Raw genomic sequence first — 22,347 nt, 5'->3', positions numbered from 1 at the left:
GAGCTCCGAACCGCGCTCTGAATCGTGCCCTTTCGCGCTGCCGTCGTTCCATCGCACCACCGCGTCGTTGAGGGTTTAGGGTTTACTGCTGTTGCCGTTGGTTTTTCGCTGCTGCTGCCGCTTTTGATGTAATATATTACAGCGGTTCCAGGGACCGATGTAATATATCAAACACTTACTACATCGGGAACTACTACATCGGTGAGAAAACCGATGTAATAGGCCCAAAATAACCGATGTAATAGACTTTTTTTGTACTAGTGCTAGTTAATGCATTCAATGTTGTCATGTGTGTGAGATGGTAGTTCTGGACCAATTATTACACAACAATTTTTGTTAGGAGTAAATATACTTTCCATACATGTTATTAAGGTCTTCCAAGACACTATAAATGTTTTAGATGTTGTTTTCCTTACAACAGAGCATTGGTGAAACTGTTGTGCAAAAAGTTCAAGGTACGTCACTTGTTAATAAGTTAATGGTCACCAATTATTCCATCCAGAGTCAATATATATGTGAGAGTTGAATTTTGTGGACCAATTATCTCACACCAATATTTATTAGGTTCAATATACCTTTCATACATGCTTTGAAGGTCATGTGATTCACTATGAATGGTATACATGTTTAGTACCGTAACAGCAAACCCCAATTGATATTTTTGTGCAAAAAGTAATTGGCAGGTCACCATGTAATACATGTAGGGACACTACTTAATGCATTCACTGTTATCATGTGTCTGAGGTGGGAGTTGTGGACCAATTATTCTACAACAATTTTCTTAGAGTAAATATACCTTCCTTACATGTTATTGACGTCTTCTAATACACTAGAAATGTTTTAGTTGTGATTTTCCTTACAACATAGCAGTGGTGAAACTGTTATGCAAAAAGTTTAAAGTAGGTCACCAATTAATAAGTCAGTGGTCACCAGTTATTCCTTCCAGTGTTATCATATATAATATGAATTTTATCAATGAGTGTGGCATAGATAAAAAAATGCATAATAACAACAATGTCATACATATACTATATTGCTCTAACCATATACCGTCAAATAGTTCAAAGTACAAAAAAACATCATTTAACCCTTAAGTAAAATTTGAATACCATACAAAAAAAAAAAACATTAAATAGTTATGAAGAGTGGATTTTGCAGGAAAGGGGCAGAGAGTTTCAAAGGATTCCACACCGGTCGTTGTGGTCTGCGAGTGGTTTTCTTTTCTCTTGCTGCTTGCAATTATTATTTCACAAATGTTCTTAATCCCATCACGTGCCTCTCCATCCTTTGCATGTGAAAAAAAATTAAAATTTATTTTTCACGTCAGATAGTAATGCAGTAGTCAAAATGCACTGTTCATTTAATCATTTTCCTTTTTTTAATCTCCGGTTCAGATTTCAATTAGTGAGCGTATCTTTTTCAATCTCCATTTCAGATTTCAAACAGTGAGTGTCTTTTTCAATCTCAATTTCAGATTGTTGTAAAACTTTCCAAGCACTTTGTAATTCTGGTATAAAGAGCAAAGACAAATTCAGCACGTTGAAGTGCACAATAAAATAACATAGTAGTAGATACATACGGCATCGGAACGCAAAAATGGCCACCGCTTCCCAAGCTCAACCCCAACCACTTCCTCTTCAAGACCGAGTCGCAATCGTCACCGGCTCCTCTCGCGGAATCGGCCGCGAAATCGCGATTCACCTCGCTTCTCTCGGTGCGCGAATCGTCATCAATTACACCTCCAACTCATCCAAAGCCGACTCAGTCGCCGCTCAAATCAACGCCAACTCCCCCACGCCGCGCGCCGTCGTGGTAAAGGCAGACGTGTCCGAACCGAACCAAGTCAAGTCCCTCTTTGACTCGGCCGAGCGCGCCTTTGACTCGCCGATACACATCCTGGTCAACTCGGCAGGCGTCCTCGACGGCACGTACCCCTCCATCGGGAACACCACTCTGGAGTCCTTCGACCATACCTTCGCGGTGAACACGCGCGGCGCGTTTATCTGCGCGAGGGAGGCGACGAACCGGTTGAAGCGCGGCGGCGGGGGGCGGATCATCCTGGTGACGTCGTCGCAGGTGGCGGCGCTGCGGCCGGGGTTCGGTGTTTACGCTGCGTCGAAGGCTGCGGTGGAGGCGATGGTGAAGGTGCTGGCGAAGGAGCTGAAGGGAACGCAGATCACGGCGAACTGCGTGGCGCCGGGGCCCATCGCAACGGAGATGTTCTTTGAGGGGAAGTCGGAGGAGACTGTGAATAGGATCATGCAAGAGAGTCCTTTGGGGAGGCTGGGTGAGGCCAAAGACGTGGCTCCTGTTGTGGGCTTCTTGGCCACTGATGCTGCTGAATGGCTCAATGGTCAAATTGTTCGTGTCAATGGCGGTTATATTTAATCCACACTTCTTTCACTTCATTTTCATCCACTTTCTCTACTTGAACTGAATTGGAAGATGGAAATAACATGCCAGACTTCACACACATACACGTATTAATAAGTTTCCAGTGAATGAGTATAATCTCACAATTTCATCATGCATATTTGTTAGTTTCATCTATACTTACTCAAAATTTGGACGATCCATTCGCTAGTAAACTTTCATTTAGTCTTTGGAGGATTTTCTTCTAGAGTTTATATCTTTTAGTTTCAAGAGAGATTTACCCTTCTTAAGAGCTAGAACAGAAGAGGAAGAACACCATAACACAACATTGGGACGAATTAAACATATTGGTTAGTGAGACCACCTAATCTAAGTAGCTCAATGATCCTAGAAAACATAAGTCGACAATAGTGGTAGGATGATCGAGACGTGTTGAGCCGACTTGGACAGGATGGGTTGAAAGTTAACAATATTAAGCCCTTTAGTTGTCCTCATTCAGTCGTAGAATGAAGCTGCAGTTGTGGGGTCGGTGGATCCAACGCTGGTTGCACACGAGGAAGCCATTTCTTTTTAAAATTAGAATGTATCAATTCAATACCAATAAAACCCTTGAGATTCGTAGTGAAAATGGGAAATTGGTAATTAGGAAAGTTACAAGCTTGTTCGGTTGCTTTCCCTATCGCTCTCTAACTTTGCTATGAATCAGAGAAGAAATAGAGAAATACAAAAGAAGAACGCAAAGGTGCCCAAAACAGAGACACTCAAAATTAGGGATGGGAAATTGGTGGCAAAATTGCGAAATGAAGGGATAAATCATTTACAAAAACTGTTCGTGTGTGGTGGTGGTCGCCGCTGCATTGGGAACCGTTGCTCTCTCCTTTCTGGCGTCGCGTAGTGGTGTTGGCTAACGTCTGCGACAGTGTTGTGGTGTTGGCTTGCGTTGCGATCATCCTACACTCATAGAGGTGGCTGCACTCGTGGCGGTTCGTCAACGTTGGTGGGAGGGATGGACGTTTGCTTGTGAGTGTGAGCGTGAGATGACGAGAGTCTGAGTACGAGAGATGAGTTGACAGAGCTAATAAACATCGAGAAAATAACAATACATGTTTTTTTTTTTAAATACTCCATTTGTTTCATGTTATTTACCAAAATCTAAAATAATTTTTCATATTTTTTTAAGTTTCAATTAAGTTAATATTTTTTAAAATATTTAATAATTAGGTCTATTTCATTTTGGTGTAACATTGTTAAAGATGTATCATCACATGTTAACTCTTTATTGTTTTTTATTTTTTTTTTAAATTTTGTTACTTTTTTAAAATTATTTACCATGTGTCACGTGGGCATTGTATCATCTATTAAGTTAATATGATGACACTTGTTAAGTCAGTATCTAACTCTTAATTTGATTCATATATTTATTATTTTGATTATGTTTTAGATCATAATTTTTTTAAAAGAATTTTATTTTATCTTTTCAAATTGGGATTAAATTTAATTTTTGTATAAATGTTATAATAATATTTTAACTAAAATTTATATTTTTATTAAATATTTTAATAATACTAATTTTATTTAAATTTATTTTTTACATTAAACTTTACTTATATTTTATTTTAAAATTTTAAATATATTTATTTTAACTTGTTACAAAATTGTTTTAAATAATTTATATACAAATGTTATAATTGATTTAAAAATAACAATTTTACAAATTTAAATATTAAATTTTAAAACAATTTTGTAACAAGTTAAAATAAATATATTTAAAATTTTAAAATAAATAAATAAAATTTAATGTAAAATATAAATTTAAATAAACTTAATATTGTTAAAAATATATGTATAATTACTGATTTGGTACCTCAATTTTTTGGTTAAGTTCAATTTGGTACCCATACTTTTAGTTTGTTCAATTTAGTACCCAATTATATAAAGAGATTCAATTTGGTCCTCTCCATTATATTGAAGTTAACACCGTGTCCGTACAGGACACATGTTAAGGCATAAAATTTTTAATTTTTTTAAATTTTTTTTTTCAAAAAAAATTATTTTTTTTTCAAAAATTTTAAAAACTACCACGTGTCAGTTTATCATCGTGCCACATGGCAGTTTACAATCATGACACGTGGCAGTAGTAATAGTTGTTTTTAATTATAACTTATATATACATGTTAAAATAATTGTTTTGAATTTATACATCAAATCACTACACCTAAATATTCAAATTATTTTATTTTTTACAAGTGTAAAAAATTTCATGTGTAAAAAATTACAAAGGTTAAAATGTAAAAAATAAAATAATTTAAGTATTTAGGTGAAATGATTTGATGTATATATTAGAAAAAGTTATTGTAACATGTATATATAAGTTGTAATTAAGCTTATTTACTAATTTGGTCTCAAATTGGAGAGGACGAAATTGGATGATTTTAAAAAATTGGAGTACTAAATTGAACCAAAAATTTAAATTGGGTACTAAATTGAAAACAACTATTACCATTGCCATGTGTCATGATTGTTAGCTGCCACGTGGCACGATGATAAACTGACACGTGCCAGTTTTTAAATTTTTTGAAAAACAATTTTTTTTTATTTTTTTAAAAAAAATTAAAAAATTCCATGGCTTGACATGTGTCCTGTACGGACACGGTGTTAAATCCAACTTAACGGAAAGGACCAAATTGAATCTCATTAGAAAATTGGGGTACTAAATTGAAGAAACCAAAAGTTTGGGTACCAAATTGAACTTAACAAAAAAGTTAGGGTACCAAATCAGTAATTATACAAAAAATATATAATAAAATTATTATTTATAATAAAAATATCATTATAATATTTATATAAAAGATAAATTTGATCTCAATTTGGAGAAGATAAAATTAAAAATTTAAGAAAAAAGGACTAAAATGGAATCAAAATAACAAATATATGGACCCAATTAAGATTTAGAGAATGAATTGACACGTGTCACCATACTGATTTAACATGTGGCACAATACTGACGTGACACGTTGCATAAATAATTTAAAAAAATAATTTAAAAATTCAAAAAAATGAGAAGCTGACATATGACACATCCTTAACGTCATTAACATCATATTAACAAAATGAACTTAATTGTTACACATTTTAAAAAATATGGACCTAATTGAGACTAAAAAAATTTTGGAGACCTAATTGATATTTTGGTACAAAAACGTGGACCAATGAAATATTTAACCTTTTTTTATAATGGGATGACCCAATTAAATATGTTGGTTGGCCCGTCGAGTTGACGGGTTGAACAGACTAGGCTGAGGTGGGTTGATAGGTGAAAATTTATGTTCGGATCCAATTTTTTTTAATGGGTTGGCGAGCTAGTCCGTTGGGTTTGACCCATTTTTTCATTTAGTGTCGAATATCTCAGAGAAAGAACCTCTCGAGAAAAATGAAAGAACGAAACATGTAAAATTTGGAAAGTTTTATGATTTTGATTAACCTAATACTGGTTCTCTTAAAACAAGCTTAGAACAAAAATAGAAGATAAAATTCTGAAAATTAACTTTTCTTATATAACAAGGAGAGCATATTAAGCTTGAGGTAAGCAAGAAACATAATCTCACCATACCATAATTAAATAACAAATGTTTTTTTTTACTATAACATAACACCTTTGTAAATTTATGTAATAGTTTGCATCCATATTTTTCACTTTCTAACTTGAACCCGTTGTGCATAAAATAGTAGTGGCATTACATGTTATGTCGTAGAGTTGTCAAATCACCAATTACTAAATTCTCCCAAAATTTATAATATTGGAAATAATCAAATCAATTGAATATGAATGGTGAAAACTGGTAATAAGAAAATTTTGAAACAAGTTCAATTAAAGTTGTAAAATTAAATTTATTCGAGATAGTCATTCTTATTCATTGGTTAAGTACATGAGGTTGTATATATTCGAGTTTTGGTATTGAGTATTCGAGTTTTGTTATGGAACAGGTAAAATCGATTTTATGTACCACTTTCTAGAAACTAGGAATTGAAACCACTATTCTCACATACTTCCATCATGAGAGGCTTGTGCACAAACCCTCACGAGGAAGAGGATCCTTCAACCACACATTTGATGAACCATTAGAGTTTGGTTAGTACTAGAATGAACACTTATACAAGTAATGAACCTTTTTACTTAATGTACCAAGTTCATACACATTTCCTTTTTTTATTCCAACTCTAACAACAACTAAATATATTTCATTGTCATTAATGAAGGCCACAAGATAATTTTGTGAAAATAAGCCTCTAAGCATGTGATGTTGTTAGGTTTTTTCTTGACATTGCTTATATTTTTCTTGAAAATGAAGTCGAATGTGATTGTTGTGAAAAACAAAATTTATAACAACCATTACATTGTATATTGAAGTTTAAATATACCACAAGGTCACAGGTCTTATCATTGATTCGTTCTCTGCTCTTTAATTTCTTTGTACTCTTTAAATCTCTTAAGCAGTTGGTGGTCATTCAAGCTCCTTAATTAACATATATTTAAACACAAGATAAAATTAAATACATATGTTTAGTATATTGTATTTAAATTAAATATATAGAAAATATGAAGGTATAATAAGATTACCATTTTCTTAAAGTGAGTTGTAATAGATATGGAACTAGCATAATAGGTTGATGCTCCTTTCCCAATAGTTTGATTTGCCTAGACAATGACACTCTTGTTTTATTATTCTGTAAAACTTTAATTAGGGCAAAGGTTGCTCAAATAGTTAGTGGAATCAAAGTTCCCCTTATCCTGATTAATCCTAATTTTGTTCACTACATTTTTTAAAGTATGTGAGCCTTTTGCATGGAACTTATGACTTGCTCTTGTTTTAGATCTCAACTATAATCTTTTTGCATGAAAATCAATTAGAAAACAAACATAGTAGAATAATAAAATAACATTTAAATGTAACTATAATGGAAATTACCTTAAACTCTCCTAACCATCTAACTTGAAGTTCAATTCAAACTTTCTTCCATGTGGGACTAGGTTTATCAAATTGTTTGATGATGTGTGAGATTATAGTAGAATGACCGTTTAAATATATGTTCAAACATATTGTCCAAATGATATATGCAAATAATGAAACATTAGAAAACAATAATTAAATTGTACTTACTCTCTTTTTTCAGCATGAAGTCAGAGCCTTTGATTAATTATATTGCCAGACTTATAATATGGTGTAAGTGACTCTGAATCAATGAAGATTGATTCATAGTGAACACTATAGAAAACTAGTAAGAGATGATTCTCTTACAAAATGATCACCATGTTGCTCCTTAAGTGTAAAAAGTGAGGGTTCCTCATAAATAGGAAATCTAGACTCCATGGTTGTTGAATGAATGGAATAATTGGGAGAGTTGGTGCTAGAACATCTCGACCACCATAATTTAGTGGTTTACAACCATCACCCTTTATTGTCATCTACCAGTGAAACTTATTGCATATACCATGTTTGATAGAGTAACAAATTAGAATAATCAAATTTCAAAAAATAAATAAGCTAATTATGATAAAAAAAAAGAGTTCAAATGTGTGTTTTCTACACCCAATGTGGCCATTATCTTGTCCTCATTCTAGTATACTAATTACCTAAATAAGAAATAGATATATATATATATATATATATATATATATATATATATATATATATATATATATATTTGAATGTTAAGAATATATTTTTGTCATCATTGTATAAAATTTATAATTGAAAATGACAAAATATATAAGTACAGATCCAATAAACAAGAAATAAAAAATATTTAAACCAAATACATGTAATAAAATATGTAATGACATACTTTAGTCCATAGAAGCTTCTTAACTTTTATAGTTGCACCATCTTTGAGCCCTTTATATAACTTTTAATGACAACAACGAAAGTGTTTGATATAAGAAAAAACATAAAGTCATTAGGGAAGTTGTTTCTCTATTCCCAAAACTAATTTATTTAAGTAGTCATTTTATTTATAAATAAGAATGTTTTGTTACTTTGGAGATAAATAGCATATACACACAAATTTCAAGTCTAATTTGGAGAGTGAACCAATTTTTTAAAGCCTAAGTCACATTACTTCCTGTCCAATGGAGAATCTACAATTGTTCCAACTTGATCACTAAAAATTTTAAATTATCTAAAAGATGTCCAATAAAAATTCTTATTTTGATAAGAGTAATAATACTCAAACCTTATGCCTTTGTAATCTATCTATATAAACCAAAAACTTCCTTTATTCACTAGCATCTTCTCCAATATTGTATGTTATTTTTAATATTCAATCCACTATCTTATTGTTTTGTGTTCTCTCTTACACATTATTCTACACTATCGTTTTGTTCCAAACAATGCTCTCTCAAGTCTTTCACGATTTTTATTTCTATCCTTCGTTACTAGCATATGTATGTATTTAATTTCGTGTAAAATTTTATCTAATTTTACTTTATATATATATATATATATATATATATATATATATATATATATATTATAGCTTTTTGATCATGACTCATCGTTTTCTTATACCAACTATTTTTTAGGATTTTATCTAGAGCATTTAACTCAATTCAATGTTACAAATTAAAAAGACAATCAAAGTTGATAAGAAATTAACTAAACAAAAAGAATGCACTTCAAACAATCCAACCAAATGCTTTCCATTTAAAATTGAAATTTATTTGGCCAACTAAACATTACCCGCAATAATGCTTGTCATTAGAAAGAGTGAGACCTTACATTAAAGTTGAGACATGGATGAGAAGGAAATAGAGGAACCAGACACACTTCCTCAATGTGACTTTAAATCTACTTCTTAATAACTTTAAATCCCTTAAACCAAAAAAAAAAAAACAAAGGTTTAAGACAAACAATTGAGTACCAAAACAAAAATCAAACACTCATGAATGTCATTCGAGCTTCCTCTTCTTCGATTGAACTCCAATTTTAGCTTGAACTTGTTAGGACACAAGCTCATTATGCTAGTGAGGTTGAGAAAGGACTTTGTGGGCAAGGAAGGGATGTAAGGTCACACCTACGATGGCATAATGATAATGGGAGAGAAAGGAACTAGTAAAATACTTGATTTCAATTTCATTGTTTTAATGGATAACGAATTTGTGAATTTGTGGGTTTAAGGGAGACAATGCTAAATATATTGCAAAAGTGGAATCACATTTAGCAATTGAAACAAATTGAGTCGCTAATAACACACTAAATTGGGTCTCAAATTTGGTGGTTGAATTCAAAAAATTAACTTAGTGTCTAAAACCAAATGTGTCATTGAAATAAATTAATTTTTAGTCATTGGTTGATTGCCTAGAACTTCACTTTTATTTTACTTTATATAACCACCAATTTAGCAACACATATTTAGCCACTTTCATTTTCTATCGCTATTTTAGTCGTTAAACATATAAAGATCACTAACAATTTATTAAGTTGTTGTTTTGGTAGTTAATTTGTGATAAATGTCTATTAATGGCTATTTCGGTCACACATTACAACCTACTTATTTTAATCACTAGAAGGTTTTTTTCTTGTAGTGTGAGAATTTCATGACCAAGGAGAAAAATAGATGGATTCAATAAGCACCCAACAGGGATGAAAATTGGAGAAGGTACAAATCCAAGCCTTTGATATCTTCCCCACAACATAGATCGCTTAAGGATAACAATAGTGACTTGGATTTTCAGTGGATTCCTTTCAATTTATCTAAAAGATAGTTGTTGAAGGATGCTAATGCAACACAACTCGTAAGATTTGCTAAGGTCGTTGCAGCAGAATATTTGCATTTGGACAAAACCAAGAGAGGGGGAGTTGAATTGGTTTCTTAATAAAAAAATGTGATTTTATAAAGTTTTCCCTTTTCAAAATATTATTCAAAGATAAATTCATTTATGATAAACAGATAATTAAAGAAAGTAGGAAAAGAGAAAATTGCACAATGTATTTTTATTTTGATTCAGATCAAAAGACCCTACGTCTACACTAAATTGAATGTTACAATCATAATAAGAACAATTTAGGATAAAAAGCACCTCTCTTGAAGCCACAAGAGATAAAAGATACCTCCTTTCAAATCCACAAGGGATCAACACCTCCCTTGAAATCCACAAGGGATCAACACCTTTGAATGAAAAGTTCTTTCCGAAATAGGTCTATCATAAATATATAGACTACTTATTTGAAAATTAGGTCAAGAATCTGAAAAGTCAAGTCACAATTGTCGTTGATAATCAATTATTTACAAAGATAATCGACTAAAATATAAACTTTTCTAAAAACATTTTTATTTATAATAATCGATTATCAACAATGATTAATCGATTATCACATAGAATCTTCTAAAAAACTTGATTTCAATTAAATGATCGATTATCATTAGTGATATTTGATTATCACAACTTTTTGGATAAATAAAATCTTTCTTGAGTGATCTTTGTGCATGTTGCTTTATGACTCTCTAAGTTAAGTCCTACAAAAAATTTATTCACTAAATATGTGACTTATTACAAAGGCTTAATCAAATACATAAATAAAATACAAGTCTTCCAATATCTTTTGTTATCACTTTAAGTTTTTGGACTTGTTTTTATCATCATAAAAAATTTACTTCTAAAGAATGATCTTCATCATCTTCTTTTTCCAACAACATTCTCAAGGAAAGGAAGGCATACACAAATATAGCCCTACTAAGATGTTTCATATGAGTTTCAACATGCTAATGAAAAACTAATTCAAGAAGACATCTATCTATCTATGTACAAAAAAGAGAAAGGAAGAGTCTAATGAACATTGAGATATTCCCATACTGACAATGACTATCGATTTGAGAAAAAACAACGAGGGAATGAAGAGCATGAGACACCTCTATTTGGGATTTCAATGGCATTTTTTGTGGTTTCACTAGTTGATGGGCCAACAAGTGCAACGCAAAAACGATAAGTTGTCAAATTAAGAATGTTAAGCTTTGAAGCTCATATGTAAGTGATTCTATGATCATTTCATTCTAAAAAAAAGACTAAGAGGATGACATTTCCCATGAAGATGACCCAATTGCCATATCAATTGTAATGGTAAGTCAAAAAGTTCATTAAGCCTTGGAGGATCAAGGAAGTTTAGGTGAAATATTATTTTGGGAAACTTTTATGGGCCTAAAAGTACTAAAATATTGCTTGAAACATTTTGATAGGGTGTTGGTAGGTTTTATGGGATACCCCTTTGAGGTAAACAAATATGATGAGTTGTGAACGAATTTTGGCTTAAGCGAATTCAAAAGAAACACTTGTTATCAAACACTTAGAGGTGAATGCTCTCTCCTCCTACGACATATTGCTCAATAGGTAATCTCTTAACAATCTCCACTTTGCATATAAAAGTCAAATATCTAACCATAGAGGGAAATATCGTTGTTATCAGAGTCGATCCATATGTGACTCAAAAGTGCTACAAGGGAAGTCTATGTAATTATTGCATTTATGCCTTGACTTAAGAAGAGTAAGAAATAAATATGATCAATCTAGATCCTAGAAATACGTTTGAAGATTGTCATATGTAACTTGTTAAAGACATAAAAGAGGTATTGTTGGAGGAAGGGAAAATAATTAAGATAGACATGAACTTGAAAGTCTGTTTGGAAGAGAAGCTTGTGACCGTTTTTGTGAGCTAATAGAACAACTTTTGCATGGTTGACTACAAACATGTCAAGGAGGAACCCTATTTTTTTGTCACACAAACTAGCCTTGGATCCTTCAGCTAAATCAATAATCCAAAGACGAAGAAAATTTGGTGAAGATAAAAGAGAGGTTATCAAGGAGGAGACCCTTAAACTAGTTAAGGGTGACCACATACAAATGATTCAATATCCTACTTGGTTATCCAATGTTTTAGTGCCAAAGAAGTCTTTGTAGAAGTAGAGGATGTGTATAAACTTTAATATTTTTAAATAAAGCTTGCTTAGAGGATTCATATTTACTTCCCAACATCATACACATGAAACATCCCACTAATATAAAAGAAGTACAACAACTCTTGTTTGACTTCACTATCTTTGTTCTTAACTGCTATAATAGATAGGTTTTCCCCACTTCCAATCTTTAATTAAAAATGACAATGTTTGATCAAGTATTTACCACAAGGCCAAAAACTATAGTTAATAGTCAAGTGCAACTCTTTCTTCTTAAGAGTGTAGCAACTCAAGTATCATGATTCAATTATGATTTAAATAACTTGGTCTCAACCATAGGACAATTAATGTCACCTGCAACAATCTTTTCCTTAGCAATTGTAGGAATCACATTCTTCAATTGTGATTCAATGCACTTGCTTTACACCACAGGATAATTGTCCAACCCCCGATAATCTCCTCATGAACAATTGTTCTATTGGAAATCAAACTTGTGACCTTGATTATAATACCAATTGTTGGATTAAGTGCTTATCATTGTGCTAAAAGCTATAACTGATAATCAGGGCACAACTGTTTCTACTTAAGAGTGTAGCAACCCAAACATCATGATTAGATTATGACTTAACCCCATGACTTTTGTTACAAGACAATTGATGTTACTTGCAATAGACAATTCACATGGACTAAGGAATGTGAACATGCATTCACATAGTTGAAGTATTAATTGACACATCCTTTGGTGATGCTCAAGCCAATTGGTCATAAAATAATGCTCCTTTGTATTAGGATTATTGATCAAGCCATTAGTTTGGTGTTGGTTTAACATATCTACTTTGTTAGTCAAAGTTTTGCAAGGTCCAAAAATTTGCTATTAGTGAATTGAGCGAGCTACATTAGTTGTTCTCAAACCAGCAAGGCAACTTTGACGTAACTTCTAAAGTCATGTTATTATAGTTCACATTGGCTTACTGATCAAAACGATCTTAAAAATACCAATTTAGTGGGGAGAATGATGTAATGATCGCTCGAGTTATCAAAGTTCAACATTTAATATGAATCTTGTGGACCCATTAGAACCCAAGTTCTAATAGATCTTGTGTAAACTCAATTCACCTTTGCCCGCTAGACCCCTAGATAGCACAACTTGGATACTCCGGGTCTATGGGGCTTCAAACATTTAAGATAATGAATTAAGATTGATTAAAGATTCAAATGAAGTCTAATTGAAGACTAAGGAAGTTTTCGTCCCTACAAACAATGCTAATGTTCTAATACACCTAATAGTCCTAAAACAATAACAAAAATATAACAATAATACCAACAACATAATTCAACATATTAAGTATATTTGTTTCAACTAAACCAACATATATTATTAATATATCAAAATTCACATATACTAATTAATATTGACAAATTCATTAACTAATTTAATATTTAAAAATCGTGTATTATATTATTAATTACGTATTAATTTTATTTAAAATTATATTAATAACACTAATATATATATATATATATATATATACTAAATTGCTTAACAAAATTTATATTTTAAAAAAATATAATTGTTCACTAATATTTTTTTATAATAATAATAATTATCAGTATTAAATTTTATAAACTCCTTTTTTGCATATATTTTAAATAATCTTAATTTTTTTAATTAAACATATAAAATTAATTGTAAATTTTATTATATTTATTAAATATTTATTTACTACAAAAGAAAATAAAAAACCAAAAAGAAAAAATTACACAGATATCGGCTCATGGAAGTCGATAATCAACCAATGTTAAGTATGTTTTTGACATGTCTAATGTTTGGGTATCTTTTGAACCAATTATGTAAATTGAACACTATTGAGTTAATTTCATAAATAGATGTGAGATTATCTACTCGGAAATTTTGATGGATAACTATCTAAATTATTCTAAACTATTATTTCAAAATAAAAGAAAGAATGTCCTTTTACATAGAAATAAAATTTGTATGTATAGATTTTGAAAGAGATTTTTTTGGTAAGAGCGTTTCATTCAAGTTCTTGACCACTGTATTAATTATTTTAGGACCTCAAATAATAAAACAAATACACGTTTAAATTAAAGAAAAAATAGAGTGCAAATGTGTTTAATTAAAATTTATGACCAGATTTTTGGTGGCATATTTGTAAATTCGGATCAAACACAGAGGATATTCGGAAGACAAGATAATGTGTGGTAACGGGTTTTCCGTGGCCAGAATGAATTTTGTTGGGTCATTTGTTCTTTTCCTGCAAAAATCAATGTTTCAGTTTCTCAAGTTTCTCTCCGACCTATAATGGTGTCTTGTTGTTGAATGATCTACCAATAAAAATATCGGAGTGTTTGTCGCAAAGTTTCAGCAGAAAGGTACAAACTTTTCAAGTTTGAAGGAGAAGGTAAGTGAAGGGTATTATGGCACAGTTCACTACGCAGGGTCGGCTGAAGCTGCTCTTCAATGGGGAGGGCGTGTCTTCTATTTTGGAGCAGAAGGACCCTTTTCTCTACAAGTGCAGATCAGTTCAGACCAGCAAGCGAAGAACAAGGTGCATGGGTTCTTCTGCTAGGATTTACTATGCTTCAAAATCATCTTTGTGTAACAGAAGCAACCGTTGTAATGCGCGGACAAGCTCCACTGCTGGAAATGGGAGTGTTCATGATGAGGATGAGGATGACGATGAGGACGATGATTTTGATGAGGATGATGATGTGTTTGACGGAGATGGCTTGTCTTGCTTCCGTGGTTTGGTGTTGGACATAGCTTACAGGTTACTTCTTTCTTGCATAATTTTGCATTTTTTTTTGCTGTTGCTATGCATGCACAGTAATAATATTTGTGCTCTTTACGTTTTACAGGAATTGAGAAAGTTCATTTGGGGTTTTACTCATCAGGGTGGTCTTATGCTTTTATAATTCCTGTTTCTGTACTTTGTTGATTCTTAACCTTTCCAGCTGGTTTGATAGTAAGGGTTTGGTAGTTGTTGTATCTCTAGGAAGACTTCTTGACTTAGTGCTTCGGGAGTTTTGTGGCAAGTTGTTGATTGTTATTTATTGTGCTATTTGGACTGATGGTAATAAATAATTCCTTTATTTGGGGAAGTCTCAATAGAAAAATTATAAGAACAGTGGGTTTGATTAGTTGCCATTTGCCTAACAGAAGGCTTTGTGAGTGTAGAGAGATGTATAAATGCATTCTGCCATTAATGGTAGATCCATTCCTTAATTTTTTAGCTTTACACATTTGCGACTTTAGTTTGGCTGGACTTGACTTAACCTCAAGAGTTAACTCATGAGGTGAGGATTCAATGTAGGATTTCAACATACTCCTGTTCAATGTCAGCACTATGATAGGTTTTAATACCGTCTTGAGTTTGAACTAAAATGAACTCAACCCCAAAAGGCTAGATCAATAGGTGAGAATTACCTAAGTCTTTGTAAGCTCTTGTTTGGTCATATCCTATGATGTATGGATACAATTATTTTGAAAATAATAGAATACAATATGTAATATACATATTGAAAGTATACAAAAATTCTTAAAAGCATGATAAATATATGATTGCTATTGTGTGAATCCAAATTAAAAATGTACTAAACATGATCAAAATTTAAAATTAAAAATTATTGTCATCATAAAAGTATTACTGCATTTTAGTTAAATATTTCATTGATAAGTATCAGTAAAATATCATAAAGTATCATATATGTGTTGGACACGGATACGTGGCACAAATTGAACTATCAATGCATCATAACACATATCTATAGTTGATGTTAGATCTCAATGTGTATTTTATCTTTGAGTGACTATTTTTATGACATATTTGTTGTTTGCTTTGGGAAATTCAGGATCACTGTCAAGGAGCATTTGCATTATTTGTGATGTGGGTTCTACAGACACACACAGCTTCATGTTTATCACTGTTTATTTGTTTTTTTATTTTTTCAATCAAGATAAGTACAAAAATCTATCTTGATAATAAGTTGAAACTATGTGGTGTAATCACTTCCTGCCAGTTATCTATTTTTCAGGGATGAAATACTGTATACTTTATAGCCTCAGTGTTTAGTGTGTGTGAATAGTATGAAATAGTGACGATTTATTTTCTCTTGTATAGTCACCAATATCAAGACACCTGCTCAGTTCTTTGCTTATGGTTCTGACTGCTGTCATCCTGCTCCAGGCCAGTAAATGTCGTAGGCTGGAAACGTGCTATATGTTTGGAGTTTATGGAGAAGGTCAGATATTTCTGCTCAACTTTTCATTTGCTATGTTAATTATAGTGTGCAATGAGCTTATTTAATGTATTTTATCATTTTTTGATAGACATGAATATGTGTAATGTTAAACTAAACCAAACTAATCTTCTTAATGTATTGGTGGGATTTCTTAATGCATATATCATTTCCAAAAGTGGGGTGTATCTCTGAAACAAGTTCTAATCCTTTTCTTTTTGGTGTAATCTGAACTTGATTTGTTCCCCAGGCCTGGTGGTCAGTTTGCACATACCAAGATACTGACACACATATACTGATTCCGGCTACAGCTTTTGATTCTATTTCTTCTTTATTTTAGACAAACACTGAAATGTGGTTATTATGTTTTGAAATGTCACTTTTCCAGGCTGATGTACTGGAGTATTATACTAAGACAGTGAATTCCCCTAGTGGATCTTTCTATATACCAGCTGTCTTAAGGGTATGCACAACATAATGCTTTTGGTTTATTAATATTTCTGGTGCTTGGCCATCATTCTAGTACAACCGGTGGCTCTAATTTACTATCAATATGTATATTCTGTATTTTATCATAAATGATTGTTAAGCAAATGGCTATTGCTGAAAATTTTTGTCATTTGCCTGGTCCATTAAATATGAGCTCAACTTAGTTTTGTTTTGGTGGTTGGTACAGGTTCCTCATTTACTTCAGGTTGTTAAAAGAAGAATAATCAAGAACAATCTTAGTCGAAAAAATATACTATTTCGAGACAATTACACCTGTCAGTAAGTGCTCTGTGTTGAACTTTATTTTTTAACAAATCTAAATATGTTTAATTTCTGTCATTCACCACAACAAAACAGAAACGCTGTTTTTCATAGCTTCCCCTTGCCAGGGTTAAGGAGGATAGTTGTGTTAGGTCATTGACGGCCAAGGTAAACTTGCCTATATACCAAACATGTCAGTTAGCCAAGTTGAATAATCAATAAAAATTACTGAATGGAATTTAGGGGTCTTCATACATATATTTCTGTAGAATTGATATTACTAAGATCCATGCAGCTCCTAGACTTTAAGAATTTGACTGTATTATTAGGAGTTAGGACAGATTGGGAGTTGCTTGGAAGATGAAAGAGAAGAAAAAATGGTTACTACTAGTTAACTAAGAGAGATAATAAGAAGGGATTAGTTAAATAGATGAATTGGGGGAAGTAAGGGTTGGGTTGGGAGAGGACTCGGGGAAATGAATTTGAACAGAACTCAAAAGGGCTTGGTCAATTGTGAAAGGGGGAACTAGTGAAGGAAAGATCTTTCTCCTTGTCCTATCCACTTTCAGTCAAGCAATAAAACCATGTTTTTCTTTGTTTTGAATGCCGGTTCCTAAAACCATGTATAGATCCATGGTATTAATTAACAATTTATTTACGGACAAGACTTTGAACCTGGAAAGTGGTGTAAGGCCAACTTTGTGATGAGCTGAAGTGCATGCACCTGGAAAAAACTCAACTGTGGCCATGCTTTCAGTAATGCAATTTAGTCTAATAGGAATGATTCTCCATTTTGTGTGAGACATCAGACAGAGAGAAGAATTCCCTCCTTTCATTTCAGATGTAAAATTAGAACTATTGAAATGAGCATCAATTTTCTGAACTTTAACCTAAATCCAACTTAATTTTACCTTTGGTTGGGGGTGTTCAAATATAAAATCCCTAATCTTGTTCCCCAATCTCTAGTTTGGTTCAGCAAGATTCATTCACCTTGTAATTTACGAGAATTAGGTAGTCTGAATTGTTATGTATGAATTGTTATTTGTTCCTTGTGGAAGCCCTTAGTTAGCATGAGTCTGTTCATTGTTTCCCTTCTTAATATTTCATGCTTTTGGAGTAATTATGACTCAAACCACAAACAGAATCAGGCAAGAGAAAACAAAGAATTTATTTAAATGGGATTTAGCAGAAAACAGGAGAAAGATCTTCTGCTAGCTATTGTAACTACTAACTATCCTAACTCCTAATAAATTAACAGTCAGAAGCAGTTTCCTATGTTTACCTTTACTATACAATTACCTAGAGCATAAGGATGCAAAGGTGATGTTGCCTAATGTAATTAGGTTAGTTGAGATACAAATCCTTGCACTGATAAATATGATATGACCTTCTCAACAGGTATTGCTCTTCACGTGAGAATTTGACCATTGATCATGTTGTGCCCGCTGCGTTAGGTGGAGAATGGACATGGGAAAATCTAGTAAGATAATCTTTTACCCATATAGAAAATACTGCTGGAAACTACATAATAATAACCATGTTCCACTTTATAAGTTGCCAAGATTCATCATAACTTAAAGAATAGTTAGAATTATTAGCCTAATTATTCTTTCTTATAAATTGCATCTTGTATTTACTTTTTCTATGTAATTGTTTTGTATATATCCCTAGGCTTAGTGTGTTTTTCACTCAAGCAAATTTCAGACAAGTATTCTATCCTCCCTTACCTTGTGCTTGGATAGGGAATTTCACAAATTTTAAAACATTCAAATACATTGAATTTGAATTGATCTAATTTCAAATTGTTTCATTTTTCAAATGTTTTGTTTGGACAATACAGTTTAAATTTAATGAATTTTAATTTTTTTGTTTGGATAAAGTATTTCAATTATCACCAAATACAAAAAAAATATATAAATATCAAATAATTGTTAAAAATTCAAAATGTCAATTGATTATATTTTGTAGTTGATCTTGGTTGATGTTATTTTTGAGTCAAAGTTTGTCAATCATTTTTTATTTGATATTTGCTTAACTTTTTCTAGATTGACGTTAACTGAGATTGTTTCAGTTGATGTTGAGCACAATTATTTAAGTTAACATTAATCAATGCTATTTTTACAATGTTGATGGTTGGGGTGTTTTTGCCAGCTTTTTTTTTATCAATGTCGACTGAAAAATTTCCCCAGTTGACATATTGTTATAAAAGAACAATCCTAATTAATGTTGTCCGAAAATTTTCCAGCTAACATTAAAAAATAGCTAACAAAGTATTTACAAAAAATAAAATCTTTGTTGATGATTAAAAAAACCATTGCTGTGACAAAAAGATAATCATCGCAAACATCGATTGAAAAAAAAAATTAATTCATATATGCAAGAAAATAGTCTCCCCTACATTGACTGATAAAACTTTAATTAATATCGAGCAAGAAATAATACTGGTATACAAAAAATATTCTAACAAAACAAAAAAAGTAATTCTTATTAACATCAATGAAAAGAATCCGAGTTGACATTGGTCGAAAAGTAGTCATCCTGGCAACGTCATAGTCTTAGTCAAGCTAATGATGCCAAAACCAAAATCAAGCAAACGGGAAAATGCCAAAAGCAAATTGATCACATTGTGATACTCTCATTGTATGCTAGGTAGATCCTGGATATTGGATTCTGGTGCTTTTGATCACATTGCCAGTATTCCTTCTCTTTTCTCAAAATTTTCATCCACCAAATGTCCTCATTCCATAACCCTTGGGGATGCTTCAAAGGCTAAAGCCATTTTGAAATTAGTCAAGCTATAACTCTTCTTTCATTAACTTTTGAATTCAGTTTTTTTTATCTTTAGGTGCCCTTTTAACTTAATTTCCCCAGAAGTCACTAGGGATTAGATCACCTAAAGTTTACAAATTTTTTATGAGTCTTGTCAGTTTGGGCAACTTGTTCGGGCTACATTCCTAAGAACGGAAAATAGTCAAATAGATCCTCCCCTCGATATTCATTCAAATGTTTGGGATCCTAGTTGTGTTTGTTATACATAGGCAATTTGTTTCTTTCACAAATTATTTCTCAAGATGCAGTTTGATATTTTTAACAGAAAGTCATTCTAAATGGTTTGTTTTTTTCCAAAATTGGTCTTCATACTCCATTTTTGTAGTGACCATCCCAGAATATTTTCCTGTCTAGTTGTCCTAATTCACACGATAAAATGGCATTGAGAAAGAAAACAGATTCACCTTCATGACATTCCTGTCAGATTTCATCTTAAAACCAATTAACAAACAAAGTTGCTCAAAATATGAGTAGCACTCTAAAAATTGACACAGACGACATTGTGCTGTCAAATGCATCTTTTTTGAACAATCCAGTTTTGTTAATCCTCTGATTTTGAATACTCAAGAATCAATAATTTCTTCCCAGCCACAATAGGCGTTCGTTACTCCCTCTTTACTTATCAGCTTCTTCCTTGACATATGAATCTAGAACTCAGTATTTTCTGATGACAGGTGACTGCTTGTGCCAAATGCAACTCCAAAAAGGGTAAAAAAACTTTGGAGGAGGCAAAAATGAAGTTGATTAAGGCTCCAAAGGTACCACCTACTTAACTAGCTACAACATAGTTGCTTTCTTCCCATAATTCATGAAAGGGCAACATACCAAGGAGTTGTCAATGTTAAAATTCCAACTTTCACTTACGGTGTTGTATTGAAACATAGTACTATTTCAAAGTATTCAGGCTTTATAATGTTTCCATTTTCACGATTAAGTGAATGTTACTCTTGTACTTCAGGCTCCAAAGGACTATGACATTCTTGCCATACCTCTAACTGCTGCGGCCCTAAGAATGCTGACATTAAGAAAGGGAACACCTGAAGAATGGCGTCAGTATCTTAGGTCTCCTTGAGTTAACACTCGGTGATAGCTGTATAGTCCTGCATGTCATGAAAACTGAATTTATCCTTGGGCACCCCCCAGAATAAATAGAAATTGAAGAAAGAAAAAAGAAAAAAGAAAATCTTGATTTTTAGGTTATTTTAAGATACTTCAACTTTGTAAAGAAATTAATTGTAAACAAGGCTCTCCAATCACAACGATTGTGTAAAACCTATGCATATTAATTCCTGTCTGAATTTGGAGGACTTGGTGTTGTAGCTGCTTGTTGGTGCATGGATTAGTATGTGTGGAAGCCTTGGTGAATGCAAATATTTAACTAATCTATTCTCAGATTTCACCCATCTCATCTATTATTTTTGCTTAACTTTGTGAGTTAAAATTGGTTTTCATAATTAATCAGTAACCTTGACTAAGCAACCATTTCATTGTAAATTTGAATTATTCACCATCAGAAAACTGAAATTTGATCATAATGCTTTCAAGATATTGTAATGGGGCCACATTGTGTTTCCTTTAGTGAACTCACATTCAATTTCATACCAGATGAGAATGCAGAGCTGTTGCAAGATGGGTACTGGTAAGTAATGTATGTATGTCCTGAGCGAACCTAGGCAAAATGAACGGTTGATACTGATTTTGGAAGTGTAATGCTTACTGGCACAAGTTTAAATTCAAATGTAATCATATCTGAGAATCTTGGTATTAGTAGACATTTCTTTATATTAATACTAAGAATGGATGATACTAAAATGATTCAAAATAGTTTTGTTCTTCATTCATTCAGACTAATACCGATACATATTAAGCAGATGTTGGTAATAGACATTTCTCTTAATCATCTTCATGCATAAAATTTTAAGAACAGAAGCTTTGGTAACAGATGAGTTGTCAAAAGGGTAAATATGATAAGAACCTTTGTTCTGATCCATCTTTGTTCTCATCCTTTGGTACCATGTTCAGTCTTTTCAAAGTTTGAAAATGGTTTTTCAGAGATGATAAATGCCCCCTAAAATTTTAAATGTTTGCCCAGTAGGAGCTCCTCTTCTGGTACTGCACATGGTTCTCTGTTTGAATGAAGCAACTTGTGTTGATCTGCAAATGGCAAACACTATCATGCATTGGTTCAGT

At 32.2% G+C, this 22,347-nt stretch overlaps 2 protein-coding genes across 2 annotated transcripts; both read left to right on the top strand.

The window, feature by feature from the left end:
- Positions 1-1,433: 1,433 nt before the first annotated feature.
- On the top strand, positions 1,434-2,527 carry LOC114181982 (NADPH-dependent aldehyde reductase-like protein, chloroplastic). Its single transcript, XM_028068744.2, has one exon. It carries the CDS (start codon positions 1,597-1,599, stop codon positions 2,386-2,388), a length of 792 nt encoding a protein of 263 aa, XP_027924545.2. The 5' UTR covers positions 1,434-1,596; the 3' UTR covers positions 2,389-2,527.
- A 12,041-nt stretch (positions 2,528-14,568) lies between these two features.
- On the top strand, positions 14,569-21,560 carry LOC114192804 (HNH endonuclease). Its single transcript, XM_028082629.2, has 7 exons — positions 14,569-15,110; positions 16,527-16,581; positions 16,967-17,041; positions 17,255-17,346; positions 18,727-18,808; positions 20,832-20,915; positions 21,116-21,560. Exons 1-7 carry the CDS (start codon positions 14,758-14,760, stop codon positions 21,227-21,229), a joined length of 855 nt encoding a protein of 284 aa, XP_027938430.2. The 5' UTR covers positions 14,569-14,757; the 3' UTR covers positions 21,230-21,560.
- Positions 21,561-22,347: the final 787 nt, after the last annotated feature.

This window comes from Vigna unguiculata, chromosome 1, assembly GCF_037176805.1.
Source record: "Vigna unguiculata cultivar grain cowpea cultivar isolate G323 ecotype 2 chromosome 1, ASM3717680v1, whole genome shotgun sequence".
NCBI classification, from domain to species: domain Eukaryota; kingdom Viridiplantae; phylum Streptophyta; class Magnoliopsida; order Fabales; family Fabaceae; genus Vigna; species Vigna unguiculata.
This window is presented reverse-complemented; position numbering and strand designations above follow the sequence as displayed.

Coding starts and splice junctions, on each gene's coding strand:
- LOC114181982 (XM_028068744.2), top strand. CDS start 1,597: ATGGCCACCGCTTCCCAAGCTCAACCCCAACCACTTCCTCTTCAAGAC.
- LOC114192804 (XM_028082629.2), top strand. CDS start 14,758: ATGGCACAGTTCACTACGCAGGGTCGGCTGAAGCTGCTCTTCAATGGG. Junction 16,582..16,966: donor GTTTGGAGTTTATGGAGAAG/GTCAGATATTTC, acceptor TCACTTTTCCAG/GCTGATGTACTGGAGTATTA. Junction 20,916..21,115: donor AGTTGATTAAGGCTCCAAAG/GTACCACCTACT, acceptor CTTGTACTTCAG/GCTCCAAAGGACTATGACAT.